Source organism: Leuciscus leuciscus, assembly GCF_965113295.1.
Source record: "Leuciscus leuciscus genome assembly, chromosome: 25".
Lineage (NCBI taxonomy): Eukaryota > Metazoa > Chordata > Actinopteri > Cypriniformes > Leuciscidae > Leuciscus > Leuciscus leuciscus.
The window spans coordinates 9,138,268-9,165,603 of record NC_138724.1 but is presented as its reverse complement, the minus strand read 5'-3'; the positions used below and the strand labels follow the sequence as shown (position 1 = coordinate 9,165,603).

General features: G+C 38.2%; 2 protein-coding genes across 3 annotated transcripts in view; one reads left to right on the top strand and one right to left on the bottom strand.

The window, feature by feature from the left end:
* Window positions 1-400: 400 nt before the first annotated feature.
* On the bottom strand, window positions 401-3,800 carry fancf (FA complementation group F). Its single transcript, XM_082160514.1, has one exon. The coding sequence runs from the start codon at window positions 3,637-3,639 to the stop codon at window positions 2,596-2,598; it is 1,044 nt and encodes a 347-aa protein (XP_082016640.1). The 5' UTR covers window positions 3,640-3,800; the 3' UTR covers window positions 401-2,595.
* Window positions 3,801-4,136: 336 nt separating this feature from the next.
* The window catches only part of gas2a (growth arrest-specific 2a), a 43,272-nt gene continuing 20,072 nt past the window's right edge, over window positions 4,137-27,336 (top strand). The window contains exons 1-5 of one of the 2 annotated variants that reach the window (XM_082160517.1): window positions 4,158-4,288; window positions 7,167-7,232; window positions 9,099-9,247; window positions 15,829-15,953; window positions 26,299-26,440. In XM_082160517.1, coding sequence (XP_082016643.1) covers window positions 9,100-9,247; window positions 15,829-15,953; window positions 26,299-26,440 — 415 coding nt within the window. In that variant the 5' untranslated portion in view covers window positions 4,158-4,288; window positions 7,167-7,232; window position 9,099. Of the gene's footprint in view, window positions 4,289-7,166; window positions 7,233-9,098; window positions 9,248-15,828; window positions 15,954-26,298; window positions 26,441-27,336 lie in introns of both variants that reach the window. The other variant, XM_082160516.1, reaches the window with a different exon arrangement.

Here is a 27,336-nt window from a genome sequence, read left to right as displayed (position 1 = left end):
TGTTTCATGTGTCATAGAACGGAAGAGAGGCTCTTGGCGGTGTGAGAAAACATCACATCCTTTTGATTTTCACGGCGAAAACGTCCCAAGTCCTTCACATAAAAATCAGTCGTCAAGCTTTCATAGTCAACGGAAGTCGGAGAAGATCTCGTTTTTAAAGTTTCGTTACAAGCTGTTCACACATTGGCCATAAAAAAGTGATTAATACATGAAAATTCTTACCTATAGCCCCTTTAAACATCATTACATATAATCTGCCATAACTCAAAACACAACAGATCCTCAAACAACATAGACAATACAGATTTATTTATTTATAAATATTCCAACCAAATCAGGCCTAAAAACAACCTTAAAAAATGTAACTTGAAACCATAACAGTTTAAAATATAGGATTCAGTTCTTCACAATGATCCTGTTTGTTATTAGACGCAAAATCAATTTAGAGATAAGATTGACTAATTATTTATTAAGAGTACAGGACCTGTTTGAAAAGGAAATTAAACTGCCACTTTTCTATTTTAAAGCATTAACAAACAACGTGATGCTTTTGAGATTTCAGATGAAGTCATGAGCAATGAGGTTTGATTGTGGGTTTCAACAATCTCAAGTGTCCTCATAAATCAATGAACGTGTGACCCTGGCCGACGCAGATTCCAGATCTCTTTCTCCTCCTCCTTAATGTGACAGACATATGAAACCCAGCCCATGAAGCACGCGCCTGTGTGTCCCCGGGGACCAATTTAAAAGGCGCACGCATTTGCTGCCTGGCCTCTTCCTTCTATTCAAATGGAATCCTGTGCTTAATGCCAACGGTTGCCACGGCGACTGTGATGCCACCATCTGTCACACAGCCTATTCAAAGCAGCCCAGCACCATTTCTCTTTAATGAAGGAGTGGTGTGTATTTATTAATTATACAATGATGAAAAACAGAATTACAGTTTAGACCTAGCGCACACTGACATGGACAACTGCTGTTTTGTAATGTTTCTCAGGGTTTTCACACTTTCACACCAATGAATTTCAATGATTATTTTATTCTGCTTAGAAAAGGCATTTTTAGCTGATTTTTTACCTGATACTATGACCGTGAAGAACTTTGTGTTTCTGTATTTTCCATCTTAAAGGGTTAGTTCACCCCAAAATGAAAATGTTGTCATTACTTACCCTCAAATTGTTCCAGTATGAGTTTCTTTCTTCTGTTGAACACAATAGAGGATATTTTGAAGAATGTTGGTAACCAGTTGACGGCACTCTTTGACAATAGTCAATGGGGTCCATCAACTGTCTGGTTACAAACATTCTTCAAAATATCCTCTTTTGTGTTCAACAGAGGAAAGAAACTCATACAGGTTTGGAACAACATTAGAATGAGTAAATGATGCCGTAATTTTCACTGCAGAATATCACTGATACTACAATTCATTTATTTCTTAAAGTCCCCCTGTGGTGAAAATCCAGCTTTTAATGTTGTTTATATGTCTATGTGGTGTTTTTAATGTGCTTTAAGACAAACCATGTGTAAATTCATAAGTCGACACCATTGCTGAGTATTTTCTCCTTAAAACTGCAGTGAACCAAAGACAGATAATAGTGAGTGTTTCTGACGTCACAAACTACCTTATAACCAATCAGATCAACGTGTGATCGTCAATGAGTGAGTGAGTGAGTGAGTGGAGGCGGGGCTCATTTGCATATTCATAGAACCACATATACTAAATGAGCCATGGGTGTAGAGTTACATTCAAGATATTTTAAGGCATGAAGTCATTTTTTCTTCAAGAAAAGACAAAATGTTTAAATATGTAATTTTGGTGATCAAAGATGAGTTTTAAGGGATACAATTATTGACTATTATTTACTTTAACAATTTTTAATGAGTAATACCAAAAAGTGTTGCAATTATCCCTGCAATCAACCAGTGATGAAATTATAGAAAACTGTAAGAAATGCATAAACGTCAAATAGGATAGCAACACTGTTAAAAATATAATTTAAGATAATTTTTTTTTTATTCAGCTATAAATAAAATAGCTCTAAGGACTCAGCTCTGAAATAAAGCACGTGTGATGGTGTAAAGAGCGCTGTCGCCCCCTGTCGGCCAGGAGCTCGAGGCATCATGGCAACACAAGAGAAAGGGTCTTTCTTTCTCTGGATATTTTTCTCAATGAGGGACAAAATGACGTTTAGAAATTTCAATAATGAAAAAAAGACTAAATATAGGCAATGGAGAAACAAAATCAATATTATGATGACTCTTATAAAATAATAACTAATATAATAACACCTGAAATTATTACAAAATGACAAAATATCAGAATTTACAAAAGAGAAAAATATTTTTTGTTCCCAATACTAAGAAGAAAAATAAATAATAAAAATTGGATTAAAAAAAAAAAAAATTTAGCCTATTATAATTGCTGGCTCTTAAAAAAAGAAAAAAGAAAGTCAAAATATAAAAACATGCCAAATTTAGGCTATTCATAATTATAATACGTATGGGGAAAAAGGCACCTAACCTAAAATAGAGCACATTACCATTAGTTCAATTAACATCAAATGTTAAATAGCCTAGCTAAATAATATTATTGAATTAACTTCCACTCTTCAGTTGAATGATTAGATCAGTCCACACACTGATGCCCTTCACATTAAAGTCTCCATCTTCCTGTTTGAGCGCGTTAAGCTCAGTCTCAGTCTCCTCTTTTAATGGTGCTCCTGAATTTAATAAATCTTTTAATCGATCAGCCAGTGCATTAAACGTCACTGGCCCATCTGACGTCGGCACCCAAACACTCTCCAAGACGTCATTCTGCAAGCAGGACGCCCACTGTTTCAAAACACCCCAATATGCCTGTTTAAACTCAGGGGACTGTCGGGAGAGGACAGTGCAAAGTCCGGGAGACAGCGATCTGCACAGTTTACTCAAACACCCGTCGTGATCTTGAATCCAGGCGAGGATAAAGTGCTGAGTGACGGCGTTCGTGTCGTCATCACTGAGGAGCGCAGCGGCTATGACATCATAAAGGCTTTCCGTGTTTCCCGCGCTGTCACGGAGGATGGAGTCTAGCACTGTCCTGGCATACTCCTCATTGCCGGAACGAGTTAGCAGAGAGTTCAGGAGTTCCCTGAGCAGTTTGCCTCTCACTTCTGCCTCAACCTGTAACCCAGGATGACTAGTCCGGTCAAACGAGCAGCATAGCAGATTAAACGCAGATTTGCATGTAATGAAGCTGCTTTGATCAAACTGGAATTCCTGTGCTGCAGTTTTGGGATTTGGGAAAAGCATTTGAACAACGGAGTTCGGTGAGTAAGGGTTCGAGAGTAGATGCACGAGCAGCTTGTGCTGACACTGAGCCAGGTCCGAGAACATGACTGGAGAGTGCGCCGGTAGCGCGTCCTGCAGCCGCTGGTTGGTGTCCTTCAGACCGGCCTCCAGTGCGGACCGGACCGTGGGGTTGGACTGGAAGCGGGAGTGGAGCTGCTCGCAGTACTCGGCCCACTGGAACGCCCGCTGTAAGGTGTGCTGGTCCCACTCACGCACGCGGTCCGTCTGAGACACGGCCAGTAACTCCAGGATGTTCTTCAGTTGTCTCAGCACAGCCTCCATGAAACTCCATGCACTGTTACCGCACATAAACAAGTCAGCATGGAATATGAACTTCAGCCAGCGCGTGCTTCGTTCTTGATTCGCTATTGGTGGAGGACGCGCACGACGTCACTTTTTTTTCGCGGTACTGAACTTCCGTGATAGTTTTTCAAAATAAAAGTTGCAAATATATATTTATACATTTTCTTTTTCTTTTTTTTTTACACAAAACGATCTATAGAATAACTTTGATAACTTGTTCCAACGTATAAATAGATTCTCATTTTACAAATGATTTTCTTTTTTTGTGTGTGAAAAGCACGTTTTGTAGCCTATTTTATTTTAAATGTTGTAATAATTTTGATCTGTACTTTATATAATATTATTTCTTTGTAAGATTTTTATGGTATTTGTATTTTTCCGGCCAGTTAACGTTTTTCTCTACTGTGTGGCTCGTTTTCTGGTCTCTCCTGCACGGAGCTGTCGCATCGCGCTGATAAAGGCGCGTCGCGTCGCGTCTCTCAGGGAGGCGGTGAGATGAGCGCACTTTGAACTGAGACTCGCAATGACATTCGGCTCTTTGAGGCTCAGTGTCATGGTAAACAGTCTGAGGACCCTGTGCTTGAGAAAAACATGAATTCGTTGGAAACGAGAGACTACTATTGAAGAACCGACTGCAGGCAGTGCATTCTGGAGGGTGAGTGGGTATTTTTCTGGAAAGAGAAATATGTTTCTGATAGATAGATGTATAGATGTATAGATGTATAGATAGATAGATGTATAGAAAGATGGATAGATACATGGATAGATAAATGGATAGATATAATTACATATTGTAGCCTACAGTAAAATATTTGTATTCTTTTTAAAATAAAATGCATTAACGTTGAAAAAGTTCCTTCAACATTCATTACCCTAATTATACTTACATAAGTACTTTTTTGAGGAATGCATCTAGTTTAGATCTGCCTACAATATAGTCTGTTTTTGTGGTTTCTCTTTAGTGTTAAAATAGCTCATGAAAGCACCAGCAGCTTGGAAATATTACTACAGTCATAAAATGTCAAGCATACCCACTTGAAAACAAAAAGAAAATAACAGTTTTTTGCTATTAGACTGCAGAAGGTATTTGAGTTTCTCTCATATATGAGCTGTTCAGTTAAATGTGTTATTGTGCACTTCAAACTAACAGTTAAAGCCTGCAAATATAATTATAGCCAGTCTGATACATCAAGCATTAAGGAATTGGATTGTGCAGACAACTAGACTGAGTAACCTAACTGGGAAAGGAAATAGACTTTGATATGAACTTCAAAAAAATTCAGGTTGAATTTAGAAAATGTGATAAAATGACCACTGCATGGAGACTGAAGGTGTCCTGTGTGTGTGTGTGTGTGTGTGTGTGTGTGTGTGTGTGTGTGTGTGTGTGTGTGTGTGTGTGTGTGTGTGTGTGTGATTTACCCTTCACAGTCCTTTAAGGGCAGAATACAATGTGTGTTCTGTGCTTGATGAACATGACACAGCGTTGAAGCTCAAATAACTGCACCAGAATCAGATAATCGAGCTGGAGTATTATCACTTATATTTCTGCATTAGTCATGGTCAGTGTTAGGTTTACGGATGGGAATTTCACACAAACTATGGGAGACACTTATTGCCTTTATATAACTCCACTGTCGCAACTTCAAATTAATCTCATCTGTTTGCTAGACTGAAAGAATATTATGTTGTTCAGTATAATTTTCAGAGCTAAAGGTTTGTCTGTCACACTGTACACTGACCTTTGGTATCAAACATATGTGTCCAATATGTGAGTTTATATGTGTGGTGGTTAATGTACCATATAAATATAAATGTACTCTCCATCTTTGAACTGTGCGGGCGTGTGTTTGCCGAGCATCTGTTTCAAGGAGGTGATCATGCAGTTTTGTGAGTGTCTAATGTCAGCAAAAGGTGAGCAGTCTTTGAGAAAAGAGAGAGAGATTTTAGTGAATGCTTGTCTGTTTTATTAAGTGCCACTTTTCTGAAGGAAATCTGTGTAGTACTTTTTCATACAAAACCTGATGCCATAATGTTATATAGTTGTATATCATATCATTTCATAATAGCCAACAAATTACAAACAGTTTTACTTTGTTTGTACTTCGTTGGATATTATGAAATAATTTTCGAGCATACAGAGCTCACGCTGAACAAAAACTGTCTTAAAGGGATAATTCACCCAAAATAAAAAATTCTGTCATTAGGCTATTTACTCACCCTCATGTCGTTCCAAAACTGTAAGACTTTCGTTCATCTTCTGAAAACACAAATGAAGATGTTTTTGATGAAATCTGAGAGCTTTCTGTCCCTCCATTGACAGCTACGCAACTACCAATTTGACGCTTCAATAACTTCATAAAGAGATCGTAAAACTAATCCAAATGAATTGAGCGGTTTAGTCGAATTTTCTGAAGAGACTCGATCGCTTTATATGATGAACAGATTGAATTTAGGCTTTTATTCACATATAAACAATCATAAACTCACACATCAGTTGTGGTAAACAGAAGCGAAGCTTAAGCATGTTTGCTTGACGTGCGAGAACCAATGAGGTTCATCCTCGTGTTACGCATCACGTTTGAGCTTCTGCAAGAGGTTTGTGTTCATATGTGAATAAAAGCTTAAATTCAATCTGTTCATCATATAAAGCGATCAAGTCTCTTCAGAAAGTTTGGACTAAACCGCTCAATTCATATGGATTAGTTTTACGATTTATTAACTTTTTGAAGCGTCAAAGTGGTAGATTGTCAATGGAGGGACAGAAAGCTCTCAGATTTCATCAAAAAGATCTTCATTTGTGTTCTGAAGATGAACAAAAGTCTTACGGGTTTGGAACGACATAAGGGTGAGTAAATAATGACAGAATTAACATTTTTGGGTGAACAAACCTTTTAACTTGAACACATCTTTGCCATTGTGTTCACATGCTCAACAAACATGTCTGTGGCTACAATGCTCAACGCTTTAACAAACACATTGTAAACAGAAACCTTTGACGCCTCTCTCTCTCTCTCTCTCTCTCTCTCTCTCTCTCTCTCTGTACACACACATACTTATGTGTGTGTGTGTGTGTGTCAGTGCTAAGGTGTTGTGTTTAGAGAGGTTTTTATGTTCTTGGGAGGTTGCTTGTTGGTTGCTTACTGATTGTCAAAATACCTAAGTCTTATTATTTGGGTCTCTCTATATATCGCTTGGCTTCTTTCTTCGGTATAAGTGTGCAGGATCATTTTCTCATGCTTTTTATCGTCTGCCAGATCTGATTATTTTAGAGTAGTAAAAGTGATGCAGGCACTACTAATAATAAGGCCAATCTCAGATCGTATCAGCTTTATAATTCAAGCCCTGATGATCACTGAATCAGTCGGGGAAATATTAAACACAGACAGCACTGATATTATTAGTGGACTACTGTTCACGTCTCAAAAGGCATCTTGCTTTGTCCATATGGAACAATTTGTCCTCCTTTTTTAATTCCTTAGAGTGCCAGTAACACCTCTTTTTCTCCTCTTTCTGTTTCTCTCAACCTTTTCCAGCACAGGAGCTCTTTCATAAAGAAAAGAAAAGAGGAGATTTGGGTTTATCTGATAGACGTTTGGCAGGTAAAGTGAACTCTGGCTATTTTGTGAAACAAGAAAAATATACAGATTGACTTTCAGTTCGCATTGGACTGCCAGCCATTCAGAGCTCACAACAACAATGTGACAATTGTTGGACCCAAGTTCTCATTCCCAGGTTGCTTAGTGGGATACAGCAGGGAAAGACTTAGGAAGAGGCCCCATTCTGCATCACTGAAGATATTTACACTTCTCAGAACTCATAACTTTTCTCTTGTGCCTCTGGAATTCACATGTGATGCAATGAATTATGGGTAAGGGGAAATCCCTCGCAGTGCTGGGTGGCATCACAAATTATAGCCACATTTCTGTGTGCATAATAAACCAGACCACTGCCACTGCATTCAATGCATAAAAAAAAAAAAAAAAACTTCAAACAACAATGATATGCAGTAACAAGCTTTTCTGAGAGACAGAACCAGATTAACTTGACAGGATTCACTAGAATTAAAAAAGAATGCACTGCCTTCATCCGTGTTTGTGTAGATCACAGATAGATATTAAACTGGATTGGTACACATTCTTCTGCAAATCGCCTCAGGTTGTTACAGGGAATTGTAACTGCCTTAGACAAACAGGGAAATGCCTCTGTGACTAATAGAGGCTAGAGCAGTAATTGCAGAGACACAATTGTTATCACTAAATTGAACAAAACCTCACAGGGTTCATAATCCTCAACATCACCACATAACCAACTAATAACCATTCCACACTTTCATGACGTAATGCCGCTTTGAGTGTCGGGTAGAAGACTCTTTTTGCTGTTGTAACAATTATGCTCACCAAGTCTGTACTTATTTGAATAAAAATAGCATAAAAACAGTAATTTTTTAAAATATCATACAAATTAAAATAAATGTTTTTAATATATTTAACATTTTAATTTATTCCTGTGATGCAAAACAAAATTTTCAGCATCATTGCTCAAGTCTTCAGTGTCACATGATCCTTCAGAAATCATTCCAATATGCTAATTTGCTGCTCGAGAATCTTACTATCAGTTGTGCTGCTTAATATGAATATAATAACTTTGAATATGAAGTTCAATTATAACTATTTATTTGAAATAGAAATCTTTTGTAAAATTATGAATGTATTTACTGTCACTTTTGATCAATTGAATGCATCCTTGCATTAGTTTATTTCCAAAAACCCAAACAATTGAACTGTAGTTTATGTAGACCAGAATATCAAAGATAACTGGTGGTGGACTCTTTTGACTTAGGGAAGTGAGAAACCATCTAGCGACCACTCAAAAAACTCTAAAAACCACATTGCAACACCCTAACAAACACTCTGAACACCTTATCCCATCCCGAGCATTGCCCTGACAAGTACAGTCCTAGAATCCAGTCAGAACAACTTAGCAATGGATCAGAGAATAATGTCAAAGTTTTCACATCATCTAAGACGTATTTTCTTCAGGAAATTGAATCTAGTTAGATTATCTGAATGTTAAATGGCAATTTATTCTGAGGTTTTATTGGGAAAAGCATGTCTGTTTGTGTTTGTATAGCTTTTGGGTCAAAGAGAATCACTAGGGCAGGACTGGAGTGAAGCCACACAGTGGCTGTTCTGTCTTTAAATAAGAGAGTGAATATTATATCACCGGACAAAGAAAAGAGAGCCTGGAGCTGGACTGTGATGAGAGGATCAGTATGGAGGATAAGAGTCTACTGTGAAACAACAGACGCAAAAGTGCTTGAATGATCAGAGGCACTTTAGGAGAGAAAGACAACGTTTGTGCTCTGTGGGAAAGTGAAATAGTTCATTTGAGGAATTTTGTCAGAGCCAAATGATTGAATTAATGTCATGTAGTTGCACTGATGTAGATGTGTCTGCTTTCTGCAGCATGTGTAGTCCTCTGAGCGGTAAGCAGCAGCCGGCTGGCCCGGGCCTCACAGATCTGCAGCAGTACAGTCAGTGGCTGGCCAGCAGACATGAGGCCAGCTTGCTGCCCATGAAGGAAGACCTGGCGCTCTGGCTCTCCAGTATGCTGGGTAAGTCATTTATAATTTGCTCCAATATCTTAGCGCTTCCCATATCTTTCAAATCAGTTACTATCCATTGAGTTTCAAACAAAAATGATCACTAGTCTGTTCTGAGTCCTGGACAACAGGGAAAACTGGGACAGTGCTACTGTATAAATACAAATAATGCAACTAACCATAAAATGCTATAAATAAAATAATAATGCAATCAACCATAATTATACATTGTTAGGATAGCAAATACATAGCTGTATTTCAGCCTACATTTCTGAAAACACCTGAAATGCATTGCTCTGGGTACATTTTGCTGCACTTTTCTCAAGTGACACGTCCACAAGAGGCGCTATTGTTTTTCTCCATTGCATTTTGTAAAATGATATTGTGGTGCTTGTAGTATGTCTCACAGGAAAATGTTTTCCGGCATTAAATATCATGTTCCATTTTCTCTAAAACAGTTAAATGTGAATGTGGCAACATATTATTACGTTGGTTGCTTTTTGTATCACGGCAGTTCGAAAATTAAATATAAGTGAGTGGTCAGTGGCGTTGAAAGGTGAACTGTTTCCCCGCCAGCGTTTCTGAAAAAAAGTTGCAAGCCACCCCTAGCATTTTTTTATTACTTTCACAAAAGTTTCATGGCCCGCAGAATATTTTGTTGTATGAATATCTGAATGCATTATATCAAAAGAAAGAACAGACACTCTTGCTTTTAAACTTTTATTCTATAGCGTCATGCATTATTTTATTTTTTATCAACACTTAAATGTTTCATAAAAAAAAGCAACATTTTGAGCAAAAACATAGATGGAGTAGATCGAGTCCATCAACAGTCCTATACCTCATCCTGGGTTTTGCTGAATTTTGCCAATAAACCTGATTTGCAATGGGGGTTGAATAATTTCAATTACAAATGTACGCACCTGCTTACCTATGCTATCACTGGTTTCTGCTTCTTCTTCACATGTCTTTTGATCTGGAGATTATCTACTCTTTCAGAAGATGCCTAATAGCGCCACCTACCGTATAACAGTGGAAATACTGAAACCCTGAAAATTCCGTCAATGGCGGGGAGGCATTGTGTCATAAATGACGAAAATTACCAGGGAAAGAGTTAATGCTCTATCACGTTTGAAATTATCATACCCCCGACTAGGGATGCACTGATACCAATACCAGTATCGGTATTTGGCCTGATAACTGCGCTCGTGTACTCATACTCGTACTCATTAAAGGGATACTCCACTTTTTTCGGAAATATGCTCATTTTACATCTCCCCCAGAGTTAAACAGTTGAGTTTTACCGTTTTAGAATCCATTCAGCCGAACTCCGGGTCTGACGGTACCACTTTTAGCATAGCTTAGCATAGATCATTGATTCTGACGAGTCCAGTAGCATTTCTTTCAAAATGACCAAATAGTTTCAATATTTTTCCTATTTAAAACTTGACTCTTCTGTAGTTAAACCGTGTACTAAGATCGACGGAAAATGAAAAGTTGCGATTTTCTAAGCCTATATGGCTAGGAACTACTCTCATTCCGGCGTAATAATCAAGGAACTGTGCGGCCGTACCATGAGTCCAGCAGGCGTAATGATATGACGCAGCGCCTGAAAATAGGTCTAATAGGTTAGACAAACTTAGTCCCGGTCACGTTGGAAGTTACCGAGCTGGGGACTATTTTCAGGCGCTGGAATGAGAGTATAGTTCCTAGCCATATAGGCTTAGAAAATCGCAACTTTTCATTTTCCGTCGATCTTAGTACACGGTTTAACTACAGAAGAGTCAAGTTTTAAATAGGAAAAATATTGAAACTCTTTGGTCATTTTGAAAGAAATGCTACTGGACTCGTCAGAATCAATGATCTATGCTAAGCTGTGCTAAAAGTGGTACCGTCAGACCCGGAGTTCGGCTGAATGGATTCTAAAACGGTAAAACTCAACTGTTTAACTCTGGGGGAGCTGTAAAATGAGCATATTTCCGAAAAAAGTGGAGTATCCCTTTAAAATGATCCAATACCAAAAATACACCACGATACAACGCTGCGTGCGTACATGTATGATAACTGAACAACTGAAGGAAATATTTTGATAAATGAATTAAGCCAACTAATTTGATTCATATTCTTTTGGTTTCTCTACCCAATACTTAAAAAAATTACAAATGCAATGAATATACAGGTATCGGTACTCTATATCGGCAAGTACCAAAAATGAAAGTATCTGTATCGAACTTGTTCTAGAAAAAGTAGTATCGGTGCATCCCTAATCCCTACCCTAAACTGATAGTGTTAACAAAAGCAAATATGAGAAAAAATGCATTTGCTGAAGCAAACATGACGCTTTTGGATGACAGTCCAACCTACTGGCCTAAATAAAAAGTGCTGTGAGCTAAATGAATGAACTGTGCAAACAGAACATGTTTGTGTTTTAAAAAACATTAACAAAATAGACTAGAGTGCAGGGTCTCGAAACATGTTTTTTCTAAGTTAAACTTCTTTTAACATAACACAGCTGTAACATGTACGTTCTGTGTCCCCCCCTTCATTATGTTTCATTTTGGTTTAGTCCTGTGACCTAGTTTTCCCCAGTCTTTTTGATTAGTCATTTCATTCACCTGTTCCTTGTCATTCACTCATCAGCTCCCTTTGTTTGCCCATGCATTTATACCCTGTGTTCTCCTTCAGTCTTCGTCTGTTCTCGCTAATTTTATGTTGTGTTTAAGTGAGTGTCTCTTGAGTTTTTATATTAAATAGGCCTACTGTTATTCTTCTTCATCGTGCTTTTCACTACACCACGTATTGTAACAACAGCATTATGAAAACCTTGTTGTGAGCCCAGACAAGGCACAATGGTCATGGACGTTCGTTCGAAAACAAATCATGCTTTGCCAGTGGCTATACAAATTTCTGATAACGTTATAGCCCTGACAGGCCTTGCCCTAGTGCTGCCACTGGTTGCTACTTGTGTTTTACGGGACTCATACCCAAGTGCAATGCTTTATCAGGTGATGACTGAGCAAGTTTACTACGTCTAAAATCCGCCATACAAAATGGAGCTGCTGTCACATATTTCCAGTGAACCTGGGTGCTACTAATATATGTGTGTGCATTAAGGCTATGCCTGAAGTCCTCCTTCATTCTGCTGGTGTACAGTATTCTGCAAGATGGAGAGGAAATGTTTAAATTAGGGCTGGGAATCGATAATTTTTTTTTTTTTACTAATTAATTGCACAATTTGCTGTAATTAATTGCAATTACCGGTAATTGCATTTCCACAAGCTTGTAATCATCAATATTTAAACTTAGAATCACCTAATTGGGGGGGAAAAGGAACAGAAAATAACCCTATATTAAACATCAATATATCAATATATTATTATTTTTCAATAATCAATCAACATAATCAATTTAACATTTAAAAAATATATATATTTTTTTATTTTTTTATTACTAATTATCAAAATAAAATATAGTCTTACAAAGCTATTATTACCAGAGCATATGATCAGAGCAGGTAATTTTACCATTGTTGCCCAGCATGGCTATACCAGCTCAGTAGGGCTATTGCAAACAGAAGTCTACTACAGAGAAATTTCACGTTATTTAACGTGTTAAACATCTCAAATTATTCGCAAAGATTAACGTGTTAATTCCCCCAGCCCTAGTTTAAATTCATGTCTCATTATTTGCTTAGGTTGCTCAGGGCATGTCCATGCTACACTCTGTGTATCTTTCTTATCTTTTTATTTATTTATTTAAGCTGCTATCTATTAGTTTAAGTCATTAACAATTATGCTGTCCTTAACATGTGTCCCACATTTTATGAATGTTTTGATTTTATTTCATATAATCTATTTATGTGCAGATACAAGCATGATTGCATGTGTATGTGTTTCCTTTTCTAACATTTCCCATAATTAATTAGATTCTGAAATACCACTCACCATTTGAACCAGGAGACAAATTCTGAACCGAAAAGAATGGTAGTGTGTCATGGTCCTGGCGTCTGTTCTGTGTGTGTGTGTGGATGGATGGAGGGGGATGTCTGTGGAATTTCTGGCAGCTCTCAGGCTGTGAACAGCCAGCTGAAACCAGGGCTTTGTCTTTGGTCTGCCTGGAGCAAAAGGAAGCCAGGAGCCGCAGTGGGCCGCACAGGGGCTTCATATGCAACCGCACACCAACCACTAGGTCCCTATCCAGATCTTCCACACTCTTTAGTGGCTTACTCCTGTCTCTGTGTTATTTCTTTAGACAAAATAACTCCTCAGATCTCTGAAACTGATCTGTGCTACAGGAACACAGTTTGACCTTTTGCTGGTCTTTCCAGGAACCATATATCTATATCTATATCTATATCTATATCTATCTATATATATCTATATATGATTTGTTTTGTTTTACTCATTTGCATTTTTTAGTAATTGTTGTTGCCCTTTTTATTTGTGGTGTTTTGAGCTAAATAAGCACAATTTATAATGCCACTGTTAAAACATAATCTTGACAAACAGTAGATTACTTAAATGACTTTGCCTAAAAAGAAAATATCCATTCTCACTACACTAGCCATGCTACCATTGTGATAGTTTTGCATGGAGAAAACTCATTCAATTATCTTTCTTGGAAAAATACACTGGAGAAAACAAATGGTGGTCGTACAGTGAGAGAGGTTCAAAGATGGCTTTTGTCAATACTTGAATACTTTTACATCACTGCACCACAACCACATGTTGTGTCATGATGGAAGCAGATAGAACACATTATAATCACTGATTCTATCTATACTAGAAACAGTATACAGATGTGCATTTAATTTCTAACAACAGTATTATTGATCTAACTGCACTCACTCACTATTCGATGAGAACTGAAATGAACTGGACAATGACATCACTGTTTTCTGCAAAGCTGCTTTATAGCCGAATTGAACTAATTTAATAATTGATGATCTTTACAATGGAACTGAATCAACACTGAGCTGACAGAAAAAGAAAGTTTGCTCTGACGCGTCCGGTTTAAACAGCATGTTTGCGTCTCTGTACAGCCTTTAGAAGGTCCCCAGCATCAGGAAAAAGTATGCTGTCCCGCATTGCATCATTTGGTTATGTGTACAATCATACAGTGGTCGATAAATGACAAACCTTAAAATTGAACATTTCAGGAATGAGGGTTAATAATAATTATTATTATTTTGTGAATATATGACTTTTTTTGTGTGCATAACATTATAAGTAAACCTCAAGGAACATATTAAACTAATAAATACATGCCATGATCCCTTCAATACTGCCAGGATACTGAGTAATTTCAAAGTAATCTGTTCAATCAGTTCTCACCTATCTTTTTGATACTAGATTCATAAATATCGGGATAGGTGGTGTATGTTTTGGTTCTGATATTTAACAATATTATTGATCTGTCTGCATTAACACCATTATATGAGAACTGAACTGAGCTGGATGATGACATCACGGTTTTGTCCAGAGCGGCTATATGTATAAATTAACTAAATTAATAACTTTTTTACATCACTGAACTTATTTAAACTGGACTGTGACGCTATTGTCTTCTAGAAACAAACTTTGTAGCATTATTTTCCTTTTATCTATGGAAAGCTGCTTTGAAACAATCTGTATTGTAAAAAGCGCTATATAAATAAAGGTGACTTGACTTGACTTCTTTGGAGATAGAGCGAGTGTAAGATATTGTCTGAGATTAAATAAAGGAGGTACATTCAGAAAGAATTTCTCAAGCCCTCCGTTTCTCCTCTCCACTGCATGGGCTCAATTACCACATTTGGAACTCATTAAAACATCTAAACCCCCTCGACCACTGACTCTTTATAAAAAAAAAACATAAAAAAACAAACAAAAAACATGGAGTAGATGAGAAAATATGCTCTTTCCACAGAAACTCCAACCCCCTGCTACCACCTCCTGTTTCACAGTGACATCATGTAGAAAGAATGATAGTCTGGAAGTCAGTAAAATGCAGCCGCCACATGTTGATCTCTGTAGAATTGAGTCTGTGTTTCATCTGGATTACTATTGGAAAATAAATCAGCTGTTTCCTTCCAAAACACTTGTCTGTTTTTGGGACTGGAATTTGTTTATTTGTGAATCATAGCTGCAACAGATGTCTGGAGTTGGGACGGTTTTGCGTCATTTAGAGTGTGATCTGAGAATGCCTTTAAAATCCCTGAATTTTAATTTGAGTTTGGTGCAGATTTTTAGATTAAATTTGAGTTTAAGCGAGAATTAATATTATATTAAATACAAAGAAATGTACATATATTCTGTAATCTTATATTTTGATTATATATTACATTTTTCAATAGGAATACCGATTTACATATCATCGTACTCATTACAATAATAATGTAACAATGAGTATGATATAACGAGTAATGATAAGTATAATGATATGAGTATTTCCAGAAGGATATTAACAATCCAATATGATATAAATAATGTTTGAAATGTTACTTATAAAAATGTGTTTATAAAGATAACCCAAGTACAATGAAGAACAACCAAATCAAAGTTGTTGTTTTTTTGTGTGAAATATTAATCTCCTTCTTTCATATTTTGCGTCAGGTGTGGAAATCACAGCCGAGAGCTTCATGGACAGGTTAGATAACGGTTTCCTGTTGTGTCAGCTGGCTGAGACTCTGCAGGAGAAGTTCAGGCAAAATGAATCCGATGTGAGTTCACCAGAAAAGGTACTAATTTATTATTATTTATACGCAAAAAGCACTTACTCTGTAAGGCCATATAATCGTGTTAAGAAGTTATATTTCATCCTAACACGACTATAATTGTTTTGAAGCATGTTGCATTAATTGTATTTTATAATCCATATATAAAATGATAAGAAAATCATTAAATAATACAATTTAATTTAATCTTAAATATATTTCATCATATAGGCTACAGTTAAAGAGTAAGATAAAGTGCATTATAGCTTCAGCTGTGAGGTTTATCTGAATAACACTGATATACATGTATACAGCTGGCTAGTGAGAGGTCTGTAATCTGGGTCCGTATAAAAGGTGTTTATTGTGTTTTAACTGGTAAGAATGGCACACTTGGCATTGCTCGCCTTGAGGATCGGGCACGTCTGCAAACAGCGGCAAGTTTGACGCAAATGACTGGTGGTGGTGGTGGCGCAATGGATAAGACACATGCCTTTGGTGTGAGAGACCCGGGTTCGAATCCACTGTGAGACACCAATGTGTCCCTGAGCAAGACACTTAACCCCTAGTTGCTCCAGAGGCGTGCGACCTCTGACATATATATAGCAATTGTAAGTCGCTTCGGATAAAAGCGTCAGCTAAATGAATAAATGTAAATGTAAATGTAAATGACTAACCATGTGCAAGCGGCCGATCATTTAGAATACTCCAAATTCACTAACATCAGAACGATGTTAAAAACAAATTAATGTGCGTACGAACGTGTTGTGAATTATGTGGAGATTTTTCATGAGAAGTTCTCCTGTGCGTACATATACGAAATAATCCACGCAATTATTAGTGAATGAGACCCATTGTGTTTAGGAACGAGACGCTGTGTCATTGCGTTGACGTATGGTAACTTCTTCAGTGTGCGCCGGTGTCTGAATCACATGTGAACACACACCAATACTATTGGCCAAGGACAAAGTCAGGTGACGTTACATAGTATGTGAATACGTCCATAAAATGGCACCGTCAAACAACATCACCTGGTTCATTTGTCTGAAGAAGCCGCACAGGTGTACTTAAAGTATTGGAACTCCCATTCGTTCCAGAGAACCGGGTTACATACTTTGCAAAAGTCTTAGGCACATTACTATTTTCACCCAAAAAAAGGTGCCTTTTCCGTGGCTGGGCCCGACCACTCGTAAGGAAGCACTCATCTAATTTATTATGAGGCGCTTCCCTCCTCTGATCGGGCCAATTGATGTTCAATTTAGCCACCGCTCGAGTTACTACCTCGAGCAGCTCCTTATAAGATTTAGAGTATGAGGGCTGCTCGACAGCTGCACCCAATTCAAAACCTTCCTCAACATCCAATTCCTTGAGGAAGACTCAACGGAAGGCAGGTCCTCATCCAGACCGGAAAAAAATCGGAGAGGGGGCTTCCAAATCTGGAACGGGACCCTCTGAGTCCGTGGAAAGAGCAAGAGAAAAAGTCATTGCCTTTCTCAGGCCCATCCAACAGCTCCACCTACGACCCCAATGATTTCGCCTCGCTGCCTCAGTAGACGCAGGACCCAAACCACGGGTTGCAGAAGCCAAGCTCCCATCATTATTAAGAGAGCGAGGTGGGAGCGGAGCTTCCACATGTAAATCTCTCACAGTGAGGACAGTCAGCCCCCTCGAGGGCTGACCTAGTGTGCTCTACTCCCAAACAAACAGCACAACGTCATCCCCAGAAACAAAGCGTGGGCATGGCGGAACACATCTCCTTAACTCATTCATGATTTAGTCCAAACTCCTGCTCTAAAACACACATCAGAGATTTAGACAAACGATTGACAGACATGTGGCTTCTTAAGGCAAAGATGCTGGTGACATCATTTTCAGGCACCATTTTATGGATGTAGTCATCTATTACTTAATATCTCCTGACTTTGTCTATGGCCAATAGTATTGGCGCGTTTACATGTGATTCAGACACCGATGCATGCTGAAGACGTTCCCATAACATCAACGCAGCACTGATGTTCCCTCGGAAGGGAACATACAGTTAATTCAAATGTTACTAAATATGAAGCACATTTTAGGTGACCTAAGAAAATATTGTTTTCAGTGTTAACTGTGCCATTTTTCCAAATTAAGAATTAAGATAAACTAAAGTGACAGGACCCTGACAGCTACACCTGTGTACAATTGTAGTTTTGTTACTGTGCTGTGCAAATCATGTTATTTTTCGCCACTTGATCAAGCCACTCTTCATGATGAGATTTTTGTTTTGTTATTTCTTAGTGTTGGCATTGTCTCTCCTATTGAGCTCTTTTGCACCGCAACCATTGAAGTTACCTTTCGAAGGAGCTTAACTTTGAGGCTATGGGAACATCCATTGCGTGACCGGTGTTTGAAGCCTGTGTGAAAATATGTCAATTGATTGGCAAATGGCAGCCCTATGATGCCACAAGAAGTGCCTATAAAATGGTGCCTTCTTTAGACTTCATCAGCCTTTTTGTCTTCAGGATCCGCTCGTCTAGGAAGGATCAGAATTGAGCATCTGCACCTCGCGTTTTGGACTCTGCGTTGCAGAGGCATTTGTTTGATCTTTGCTCAGCAAAGCTGCTGGAGTATAATGTGCATTCCTGCCCCTCCATGATGTCCATGGTGACATCATTTTTGTTGGTGCATAACCACAGGTTAGCCCTCCATGCCGCGTAGCTCACAGCCGTTCAGTGTAAAACTGCTATGGTGGCCACACTTTTCCATATTCGCATAGGAAGGGTTGCCAGACATAGCTGAAAAAATGGCTATTCTGTTTCTTGCGTCCCACTTCATCAGTTATCATTCCTCCAGTGTGGCTTTGGGGTAGAGCATACAGTAGATTGGGCCTCCTCTCGCTCAAGAGGGTCATCATGCTGAGGCCTCTGCTCCCCAGAGCTCCGTCTAGACAGTGACATAAAGTGTGAATGGTTCTCTGTGGGCCTCCTTGGTAACTTAATGGTGTCTTTATGGTAGAGCGTAGACAGGCCTCCTCTCCCCAGAGCTAGACAGTGATATCAAGTGTGAGAGGCTGGGCAATACAGCCACTGCCTCATCAGTCGTCCCTCCATTTTGGACCTGGAGGTGATAATGAAGGAAGCGTTTATATACCTGTTTATATACCAGAGGCTTGTACAGATTAGGAAGACTGAGCAAATACCCCTACTTCTCATCTGTCGCTCCTCCAGTTTGGACTTGGAGGGTATAGTGTGGTCATAGTGGAAATATGTAAAACATTTCCTAAAGGTTCGTGTGGAGTATGAAGACAGAGTATAAAGGTGGCATCGCGCTGTGGCAGCTCATTGTCTTTCCTCCTTGCTAGAGCTGTGGGAATAGGCAATCATTAGTCGATGAGGCTTAGGGTATAGAGCTTGGCCCTCCCCAGTCATCATTGGGTGTTAAAGTAGGGTTACATTCTCCCCTGGGTGTAGTTGCTATTAATAATGCCCTTCTTCAAAGTCATAATGAAGGTTGAAGCAGGCTCCTTGACAGAGCAGAGGTAGATTGAATCACGATCTGTGATTCATTCTCTCATCTGTACTTTTACTCCAGAACTTTAAATCTGAAAATCAGCCTGCTGAGAAGTTACCTTGCATGCTCTCTTCACTGAGGCCTTTCCTATTGCTTAAGAGGTAGTAACGGATTGAGGATTTGTAGAGTTGCGATAGCATATTCCTTATTGGAATTAAGGGCATTCATGTCTTGGTGATGTGCCTGAACGAACTTTGACATTTAATGTTTCCGGTGTAAGTCCTTTGAGTTATCGGTGCAAGCTCACTATGATTGTGCATATCTTATATATATCATATATATAGCCGCTCTGGAGAAAACCGTGATGATCAGTAATTATTGTTGAATATTAAATTAAATGTTAAATTGAATGTCCCCAACTACATACATATGTACATAACATACATTAGAACATTAGTACTTTGATTTCATTATTTCATTGTTTTATGCATGTACTCTAGCAATGTTGCATGCCATGTATTTTAAATACTGCCATTTATCGGGTTCAGGTGCTTGTATTGAATGCATTTTTAGTTTCTCGCTCACACAAAGACTTTTGTCTGGATTTAGGGCCGCTTGCATTTTCCTGCCAAACTTCGGCATTGTGGGACGATGAACTTTGGAAAATCACTGAGCTTTTTCATTTTAACAGAGCAGTCTAATGAAAGCCGTGACTTGTTAAGTGTTCAAAAACTCCTCCAGATGGGAAAACCATTAAGATCAGGAGATTTTTTTCGATGGTAAATTAAGAAAATATTTCTGCTTGTCTTGGCCAAAACCCACCTCTTACAGATACTCAGAATGGGGCTTTCTGTTAGTTATGACTCGCTCCAGTTCTGCTAATAGAGTCCCTGAAGGATAACAGCACAAGAACTACACAGTAGAACTCATGGCCTGTAGTTTTCTCAATTGGCATATCAAAGCAATCATGATGTAAATACCTGCATAGTTTTGTATGCACTGAATATCGCCCACAACAAAGAGGTGTTTAAATAGAGGAGAGTTAGGTAAGAAGACCACATAATTATTTACGAAGGACCTGTAATATAAACCTGCCTGTGATTGAAAGATTTACTGAGAAATGTAATAAACCTTTAAGATAAATGTATTTTGCCCATCAAAACAAATGTCAAACATATCAGGTTCGATGATTTTCCAATGTAGACCATGTCATTTGTCTAAATATTCTCCATGAAATATAAAAGCATATTTCTGCGGCCTTGTATTACAGATGTTTTCTGGATATCATACACCCTGCCCAATGTGAAATAGAATGCAGTATGTCACAATAAGCATGCAAACAATAATATGCTACATTGTTGTCACAACTTTATTGCATTGTGTGTGTGTGTGTGTGTGTGTGTGTGTATATATAAACAAAATGCAATTTTGCATACTGTGCAGCAGACATGCTTACAAACACAGTTGTGTCTCTGTGTTGTGTGATGTTCTGGGTATATGAGGAGGACACCAAGACCATAGTTGGGTGTCACAGCAGTGAAGCTTTCATTTTATTATACACATTAGCCACTGGTCACAAGGAAAGAGAATGGTGTTAATTCCAAATTAACATCAAAATAACATTACGTATCGCATTACAACAGACAACAACATAGCTGTAGCTGCAGTCAACCCAACACCAAACACATGGTTGCAAACGCAAAACGAAAGAAAGATAAACTACAACAAATAAAGATAGATGTAAGATATATCCAAAATACAAAGAATAAAACCCCAAAATACACAAATAAACCTTGAACAATACAACATACATACAAATATACCCCACCACATGGAATTTACGACACATGAAATAATATCAGAAATACAAAACCATCCATTGAAAATAACTGCACATATACGTTAGTAAACATCTTTAACAGCAATACATTTCTCCAAATAACATGGATGGACAAACATATAACATGGATGGCTACATATTGTTTCATGTTCACGTTTCAGGTTCCTGTCACAGACTTTGCTTCTGGGAAACATAATCAGTTGGTCTCATAAGAACAAGATTGAATTTCAAGACTGTTTCATTTCAGTCAATACTTTACAATCATATAGTTTCAGTACAGATCCATTCAAAACACCAATAAAAAATGGCTAAATAAATAGCAGGTTAAACATTACTGTTATTACTATTTTTAGTTATGTAAATCAGGCTATTTTAAGTTAATATGATTTAAGTTAAGATGAATATAAGTGAGATAATAAAGGGTGCCAAATTCTGCCAATGTTTTTAAATGTGTGTAAAGGTGTCAGAGCCATGCTGCATGCTGGGTTGGCAGATCGCTATACATGTATGTGTGAAAACAGCACAGATGTGAGGAATATTTGAGGAAGTGACTCCTCAGGGATAGAAAGAGTGAGAGTAAACAGCAGTTCATTGATTACACAGTCCAGAGGCTACAGAGATCAAACACATCCACTACCCTCTAAAAGAGAAAGAGAGTGAAAGAGAGAGTTTGTTTGTGTGTAAATGTCTTCTGAAGCAAAACATTAGGTGTGTGTAAGAAATATACCAATATATTAAACTTCTTAAACATAAGCACATTGTGAAGCGTCACATTAGTGTTCTCTGAAGCCTGTAGTAAAATGGGGAAGAAACTGCACTTATGTCATGCTTCATGTCATGGTTCATAACCGCTACGCCAGGGGTGTGTCCTCCACGGAGGCAAGGGAGGCAGTGTATCCTCAAAGAAATTGGAAGAGAAAATAATTCATTTTACAAAAATAAAACAGCTCAAATATTTCCATATGTAACACTAAGGGCCAGATTTAGTAACAGCTTGTGCGAGCTCAAACCCGCTTTTCGCGTTAACAAACTACTGTCAGGATTTACTAAAGACACGCAGTGAAGAATTAGCGCTGTAAAGTCGTGGACAGGGTTATTTTTGCGGCCGACCTTATTGCATATGCATTTGTAGGAGTTTCTCTTTAAGAAACACAACTTATGGGAGGAGAATATTTAAATGAATCATGCAAGGTGATTTACTAAGGTTTGCACTGGTCAATTTACTGGTATTTGCGCCATTATTTACTTGCCAAAAAAAGCACGTCTTAAACCAGATACTAGATTGTGTTGTTCATTATGGAAATGATCCGGCTGCGTCAGTGCTCTTTAATTTGTGTGTCATCAGTAGATCACGTGCAGAACTTTACACTATCATCTGTGCTTTTTTGAAATTGAACTCTCACGCTAATTTGTCCTGTTTTGTAAATCTGGCCCTAAAAAGTGTATGAATCACTCATTTTCTAAAGCAGTGGTTCTCAAAGTGTGGGGCCAGATTTTTTTAAATGTTTTAAAGGGGGGCGCGACGAATAAAGTTTGAGAATCACTGTTCTAAAGTAACAAAACAGCGGCACCAGCAGGTAAAGTTACAGTGGGAGGCTTGCCTATTGACTTTTAACAGACCCTCCAAATCGTGTGGTGAGAATGAATGAAAGTCAAGTGAGAGGAGGCAATGCTTCCCTCACTCTAATTGGATATGATGGGTTATATTTCGTTATGATTGGTTCATGCGATAAATCCCGCCTCTTGTTTTTGTGTGCGTTCGCGAATCGGTCTGGATGAAGAAAATAATGGCGTTAATAGAGGACTAATTAAAAAGAACAACTCAACCTCTTATCACCCCTTTGTCACATAAAATTCAAACTTGAAATGGCTTGAAAACATGATGACTATGTTTTCTTTATGTGAGCAATCAGCCTGGTAAAATAAAGGTACATCTTCATTGAAAATAAGTTGACTAGAAAAGAACAGCTGAACATTTGTAAAAAAAAAAACTAACTTGATGAGATTTATGTTTTAATAAATAGAACATTTAATTGCATAGTGTAAAAATACAAAATATAATTGAATGAATACATTATATTTGATGTAGAAAAAAATTTAATAAAAAATAAAACTATGAGGACTTTGCCTCCTCATTTTAAAACACCACTGCATGCCACTGGTTCACGTATTTTTCTTACACACACCTATCATTTCGCTTCAGAAGACATTGATTCATCCACCGGGGTCGAATGGATTACCGTCATGATGGCTGTATCAAAATTTTGGTGCCCATTCACAGAGAGATTGTTTTAAAATGTTGTGTTTTTCTTAAGAAAGTCATATACATACTCATGGCATGAGGGTGAGTAAATGATGAGAGGATTTTTATTTCTGGGTGGAGTATCCCTTTAAAGGGAAATGAAAATGTTTACTTACTCACCTTCAAGTTGTTTCAAACCTGAATGAGTTTCTCTCTTCTGTAGAACACAAAAGAAGATATTGGTAACCAGACAGATGACGGCACCCATTGATTTCCATACTACTGTGGTAGTCAATGGTGCCCCACAGATGTTTGGTACTAACATTCTTCAAAATATCTTTTCTTGAGTTCCACTTAACAAAGAAATTCATACAGCTTTGGAACAACTTGAGGGTGAGTAAATGATGACAGAATTTTCATGTTTGGGCGAACTATCCCTCAGAAACAATCCCATTTTCCCATAATTCCCAAATGAGTTCTTTTCCAAAAATTTATTAAGAAATGAACCGGGGTAAATTTTGGTTTTATTTTGGTTTTAAATGTTAGCTTTTATAGCATTAGCTTAATTCAACGTTCTCACACGTGGGACACTTCTAGAAAGGTGTTATAGATTATAATAGCTGGTTTTGTTTTTGTTGTAGTTCTTCTCGTCATTCCAGTGATCAAATATTACTTTACAAGATGAACTAATACTTTAAAAACTAGTCATTGGGGAAGATTGAGAATGTTCTGGAAAAGCGAGAGAAAACAATCCATTCCAGCAACTAGTACATTCTTCCAGCATGACCTCATCTAACCTTTCTTAGTGTGCTGTATGAAACTGTACACTGGGTAAATCTCCCATTGACATTCATATGTTATTTGACCTCCACCATCTCTTTGTGCATGTATTTATCAATCACTGTCACTCTCATCCTTATTGATTATTGATTAGAGACACACTTCATTTGTGATAATAGAAGCCTGTAATCCGGACCCCTGTGGGGGAAGAGCGAGAGAGAAAAACAGACAAAAAACAAGAGAGATCACAAACTGTTCATGGTTAGTGGGTGACGTCTGCCGGCTAAAGCATGAAGAGAGACTGTGGCGGAAAAGGAAAACTGTAGGGAATTAGAAAGGAAAGAAAGGAAATGCAGGGGGAGAGATGGGAAAGGGGGGAGTTCCTAAACTTTTCTAAATCCATGGCCAGTAAAATCATTACTTTTAACCAAAAAATACTTGTTTACCCCACACCTAAAGCATGTGGTTTTGCCTTAACATGTAAACAGAATCTCTGGTTTGCTGACTGGAGCTCTGCTTCGAGACCTATAGTGAGCTGCCTACTCAGCATTTAGAAGAAATAGTTTGACCAAAAGACCCTACATAGGACAAGCAGTTTGGAAATAGATGGATGGAGCTCGTCTAAAAATAATATGGGCATTTGAGATTTGAACATTATGATGGGTACATTGTGGCAAGCAGAGCGGGGCCGAGGGCGTGAGAGAACGGCGTGAGACCGGTGGCGTGATTGATAATGAGCGACACCTGCGCAACGCACCAGTGTCGTATCTCTCACGGAGGAGCGGAAGCATAAAAGAAGGAGCGACGACAGTGAAGGATGAGAGAGGACCAGGCCTGGACTATTTATGTTTTGTTTATGTGTGAGGCAGTCGTCAGTGAGGGACTGCTGTTTTTTAAAAAAAATTTTATGATTAAAGTGTGAAACGTTCAGCGGTTCCCGCCTCCTTTTTCCATGATCCTTTAACAGTGTTACATAGATAATGACTGAATTTTTTGACAACTGTTGTGGCCTGTTTTGCCAAAACTGCTTGCCAACAAACTGTCCATTGTTACCAAGGTTTTTTTTTTTTCTTCTTATGCTTCTTAAAGTAGCGAGTCGTTAGCTCAACAACATGCTAACTCTACTGGTATTGGAAACAATTGTGAGTTGACTCTTCACATGAAGTGAGGTATTTAAATCAATCACTTAAGAAGTTTCATTTGAATTAGAATGGCTTCCTCAGAAGGTGTAGCTGCCATGTTTACTCTAGATAGCAAGGCAACTAGCTATGTTTTTGAATGTTTAGATGAGGTAGGTCAGACACATTCTTTACACAAGTATTCAAACACATCTGTGAGCGCTTGGCCAGCATACTTGCATTGGTTATTAGCTTCTAGCAATGCCAGATCGACATGCTTTGTTGCATTGCAGAATGTGTTGACGCGCAATTCATAACCAAATCAAGTAGGCCTATGTGCGCTGACCAAGCTGCATTTGCGTACTTGCAGTTGGTTCACCCAAAAATGAATATTATGTCATCATTTACTCACCCTTATTTCATTCTAAACCCATGTTTTTTGCTTCGAAACTCAAATGAAGATATTCACTCATCATTTTTGCCCATCCATTGGAAATGAATGCAACCAAAACTTCTATGCTTCAAAAAATCCAAAAAGACATTGTAAAAGTAATCCATATGAATCGAACGGTTTAATCAAAGTTTTCTGAAGAGACATGATGGCTTTAAATGATTAGGCTTTTATTCACTTATATACATTGATCAACACACATACATATAGCTAATCAAATATGGTAAACATGAAAGCTCAAATATGCTTGCTACGTTTGTGTTCTGAAGATGAACGCAAGTCTTGCGGGTTTTAGCAACACTCGTATGTTTTTGGCCTTAGAATGTTTGGGGTGTTTAGATTTAAGCCAGCCTTCTCTTCAAGGCCATTCCTCTTGCATGTAAGACAATTTAAATGCAAATGTCCGTCTACAACGCCATTGAGTAACAAATTGAGCAAATTCTGTCTTTCAGTCGATCCCCAGTCGCAGGATTCCTTGCCGAGCCAACGCCGCATCTGGTTCCTTTTTCGCCAGGGATAACACAGCCAACTTCCTGTCATGGTGTCGAGAGGTGGGCGTAGGTGACACCTGTCTGTTCGAGTCAGATGGGCTTGGTGAGTCTTTTAAACAAATCCATCTCTGACACAGCAACAAAGATTTATGGGTAAATGATAATCTCTACCTTTTTGAAATCTGCCCCGTAAAGACTTTAAGCCTGATTTATTACAACAACTGCATCTCTGTATTTCTTGAGTAAAAGCAGTGAGAGAGCATGTTGGACTTGCACAAGGCATCAGACACAAAATCACATTTTATCTTATTTTGTGCCAACGTGTTTGATATGTAAAAATGCATCTTCACATCGAATTGTTAAAAAGTCCCTATTATGGTCATTTACAGGTTCATAATTTTATAGTTAGTACTATAAACGTATTAGTAGTATTTTATAGTTATATACTATACTGCTAGTATAGGTTAACATGATTTAATGTTCAAATACACATTTTCCTTACAAGTTACATTGTTGCAGCACCTGTTGTCACCCTCTGTCTGAATGCTCTGTTCCGCCTTCCGAAAAGTGTCGTCTGCTCTGATTGGTCAGTTGGCCAAGTCTGTTGTGAATGGTCTTCCGCTTAGAGTGTGTGCCACAAATGTAATGCCTTACCTTAACCAAATGTGTTAGATGGAGATGTCGCTCCATAATGGAAATAATGGCAAGACTACAAGGGGGTTTCTGCTGGATTTGAGATTCACTCCCTTTGGCGTAGACTTTGTACTTTGTAACTTTGCAGATTGTTTACATTCACAAACAGCTATATTACACACTAAAGGAAAGGTTAAAAAAACCATAATAGGTCCCCTTCAACATTTATTTAATACAGTTTAGCCTGTTAAGAGAGACTGAACCCAAGTTCCCTTGAAAAAGTGGACAATGGTATGGACCATGGTTGATGTGGCGATGAACAGGAGATGTCAATGAACAGTGTGATTTCCAGTAAAATGCCCTCAT

Coding starts and splice junctions, on each gene's coding strand:
- fancf (XM_082160514.1), bottom strand. CDS start 3,639: ATGTGCGGTAACAGTGCATGGAGTTTCATGGAGGCTGTGCTGAGACAA.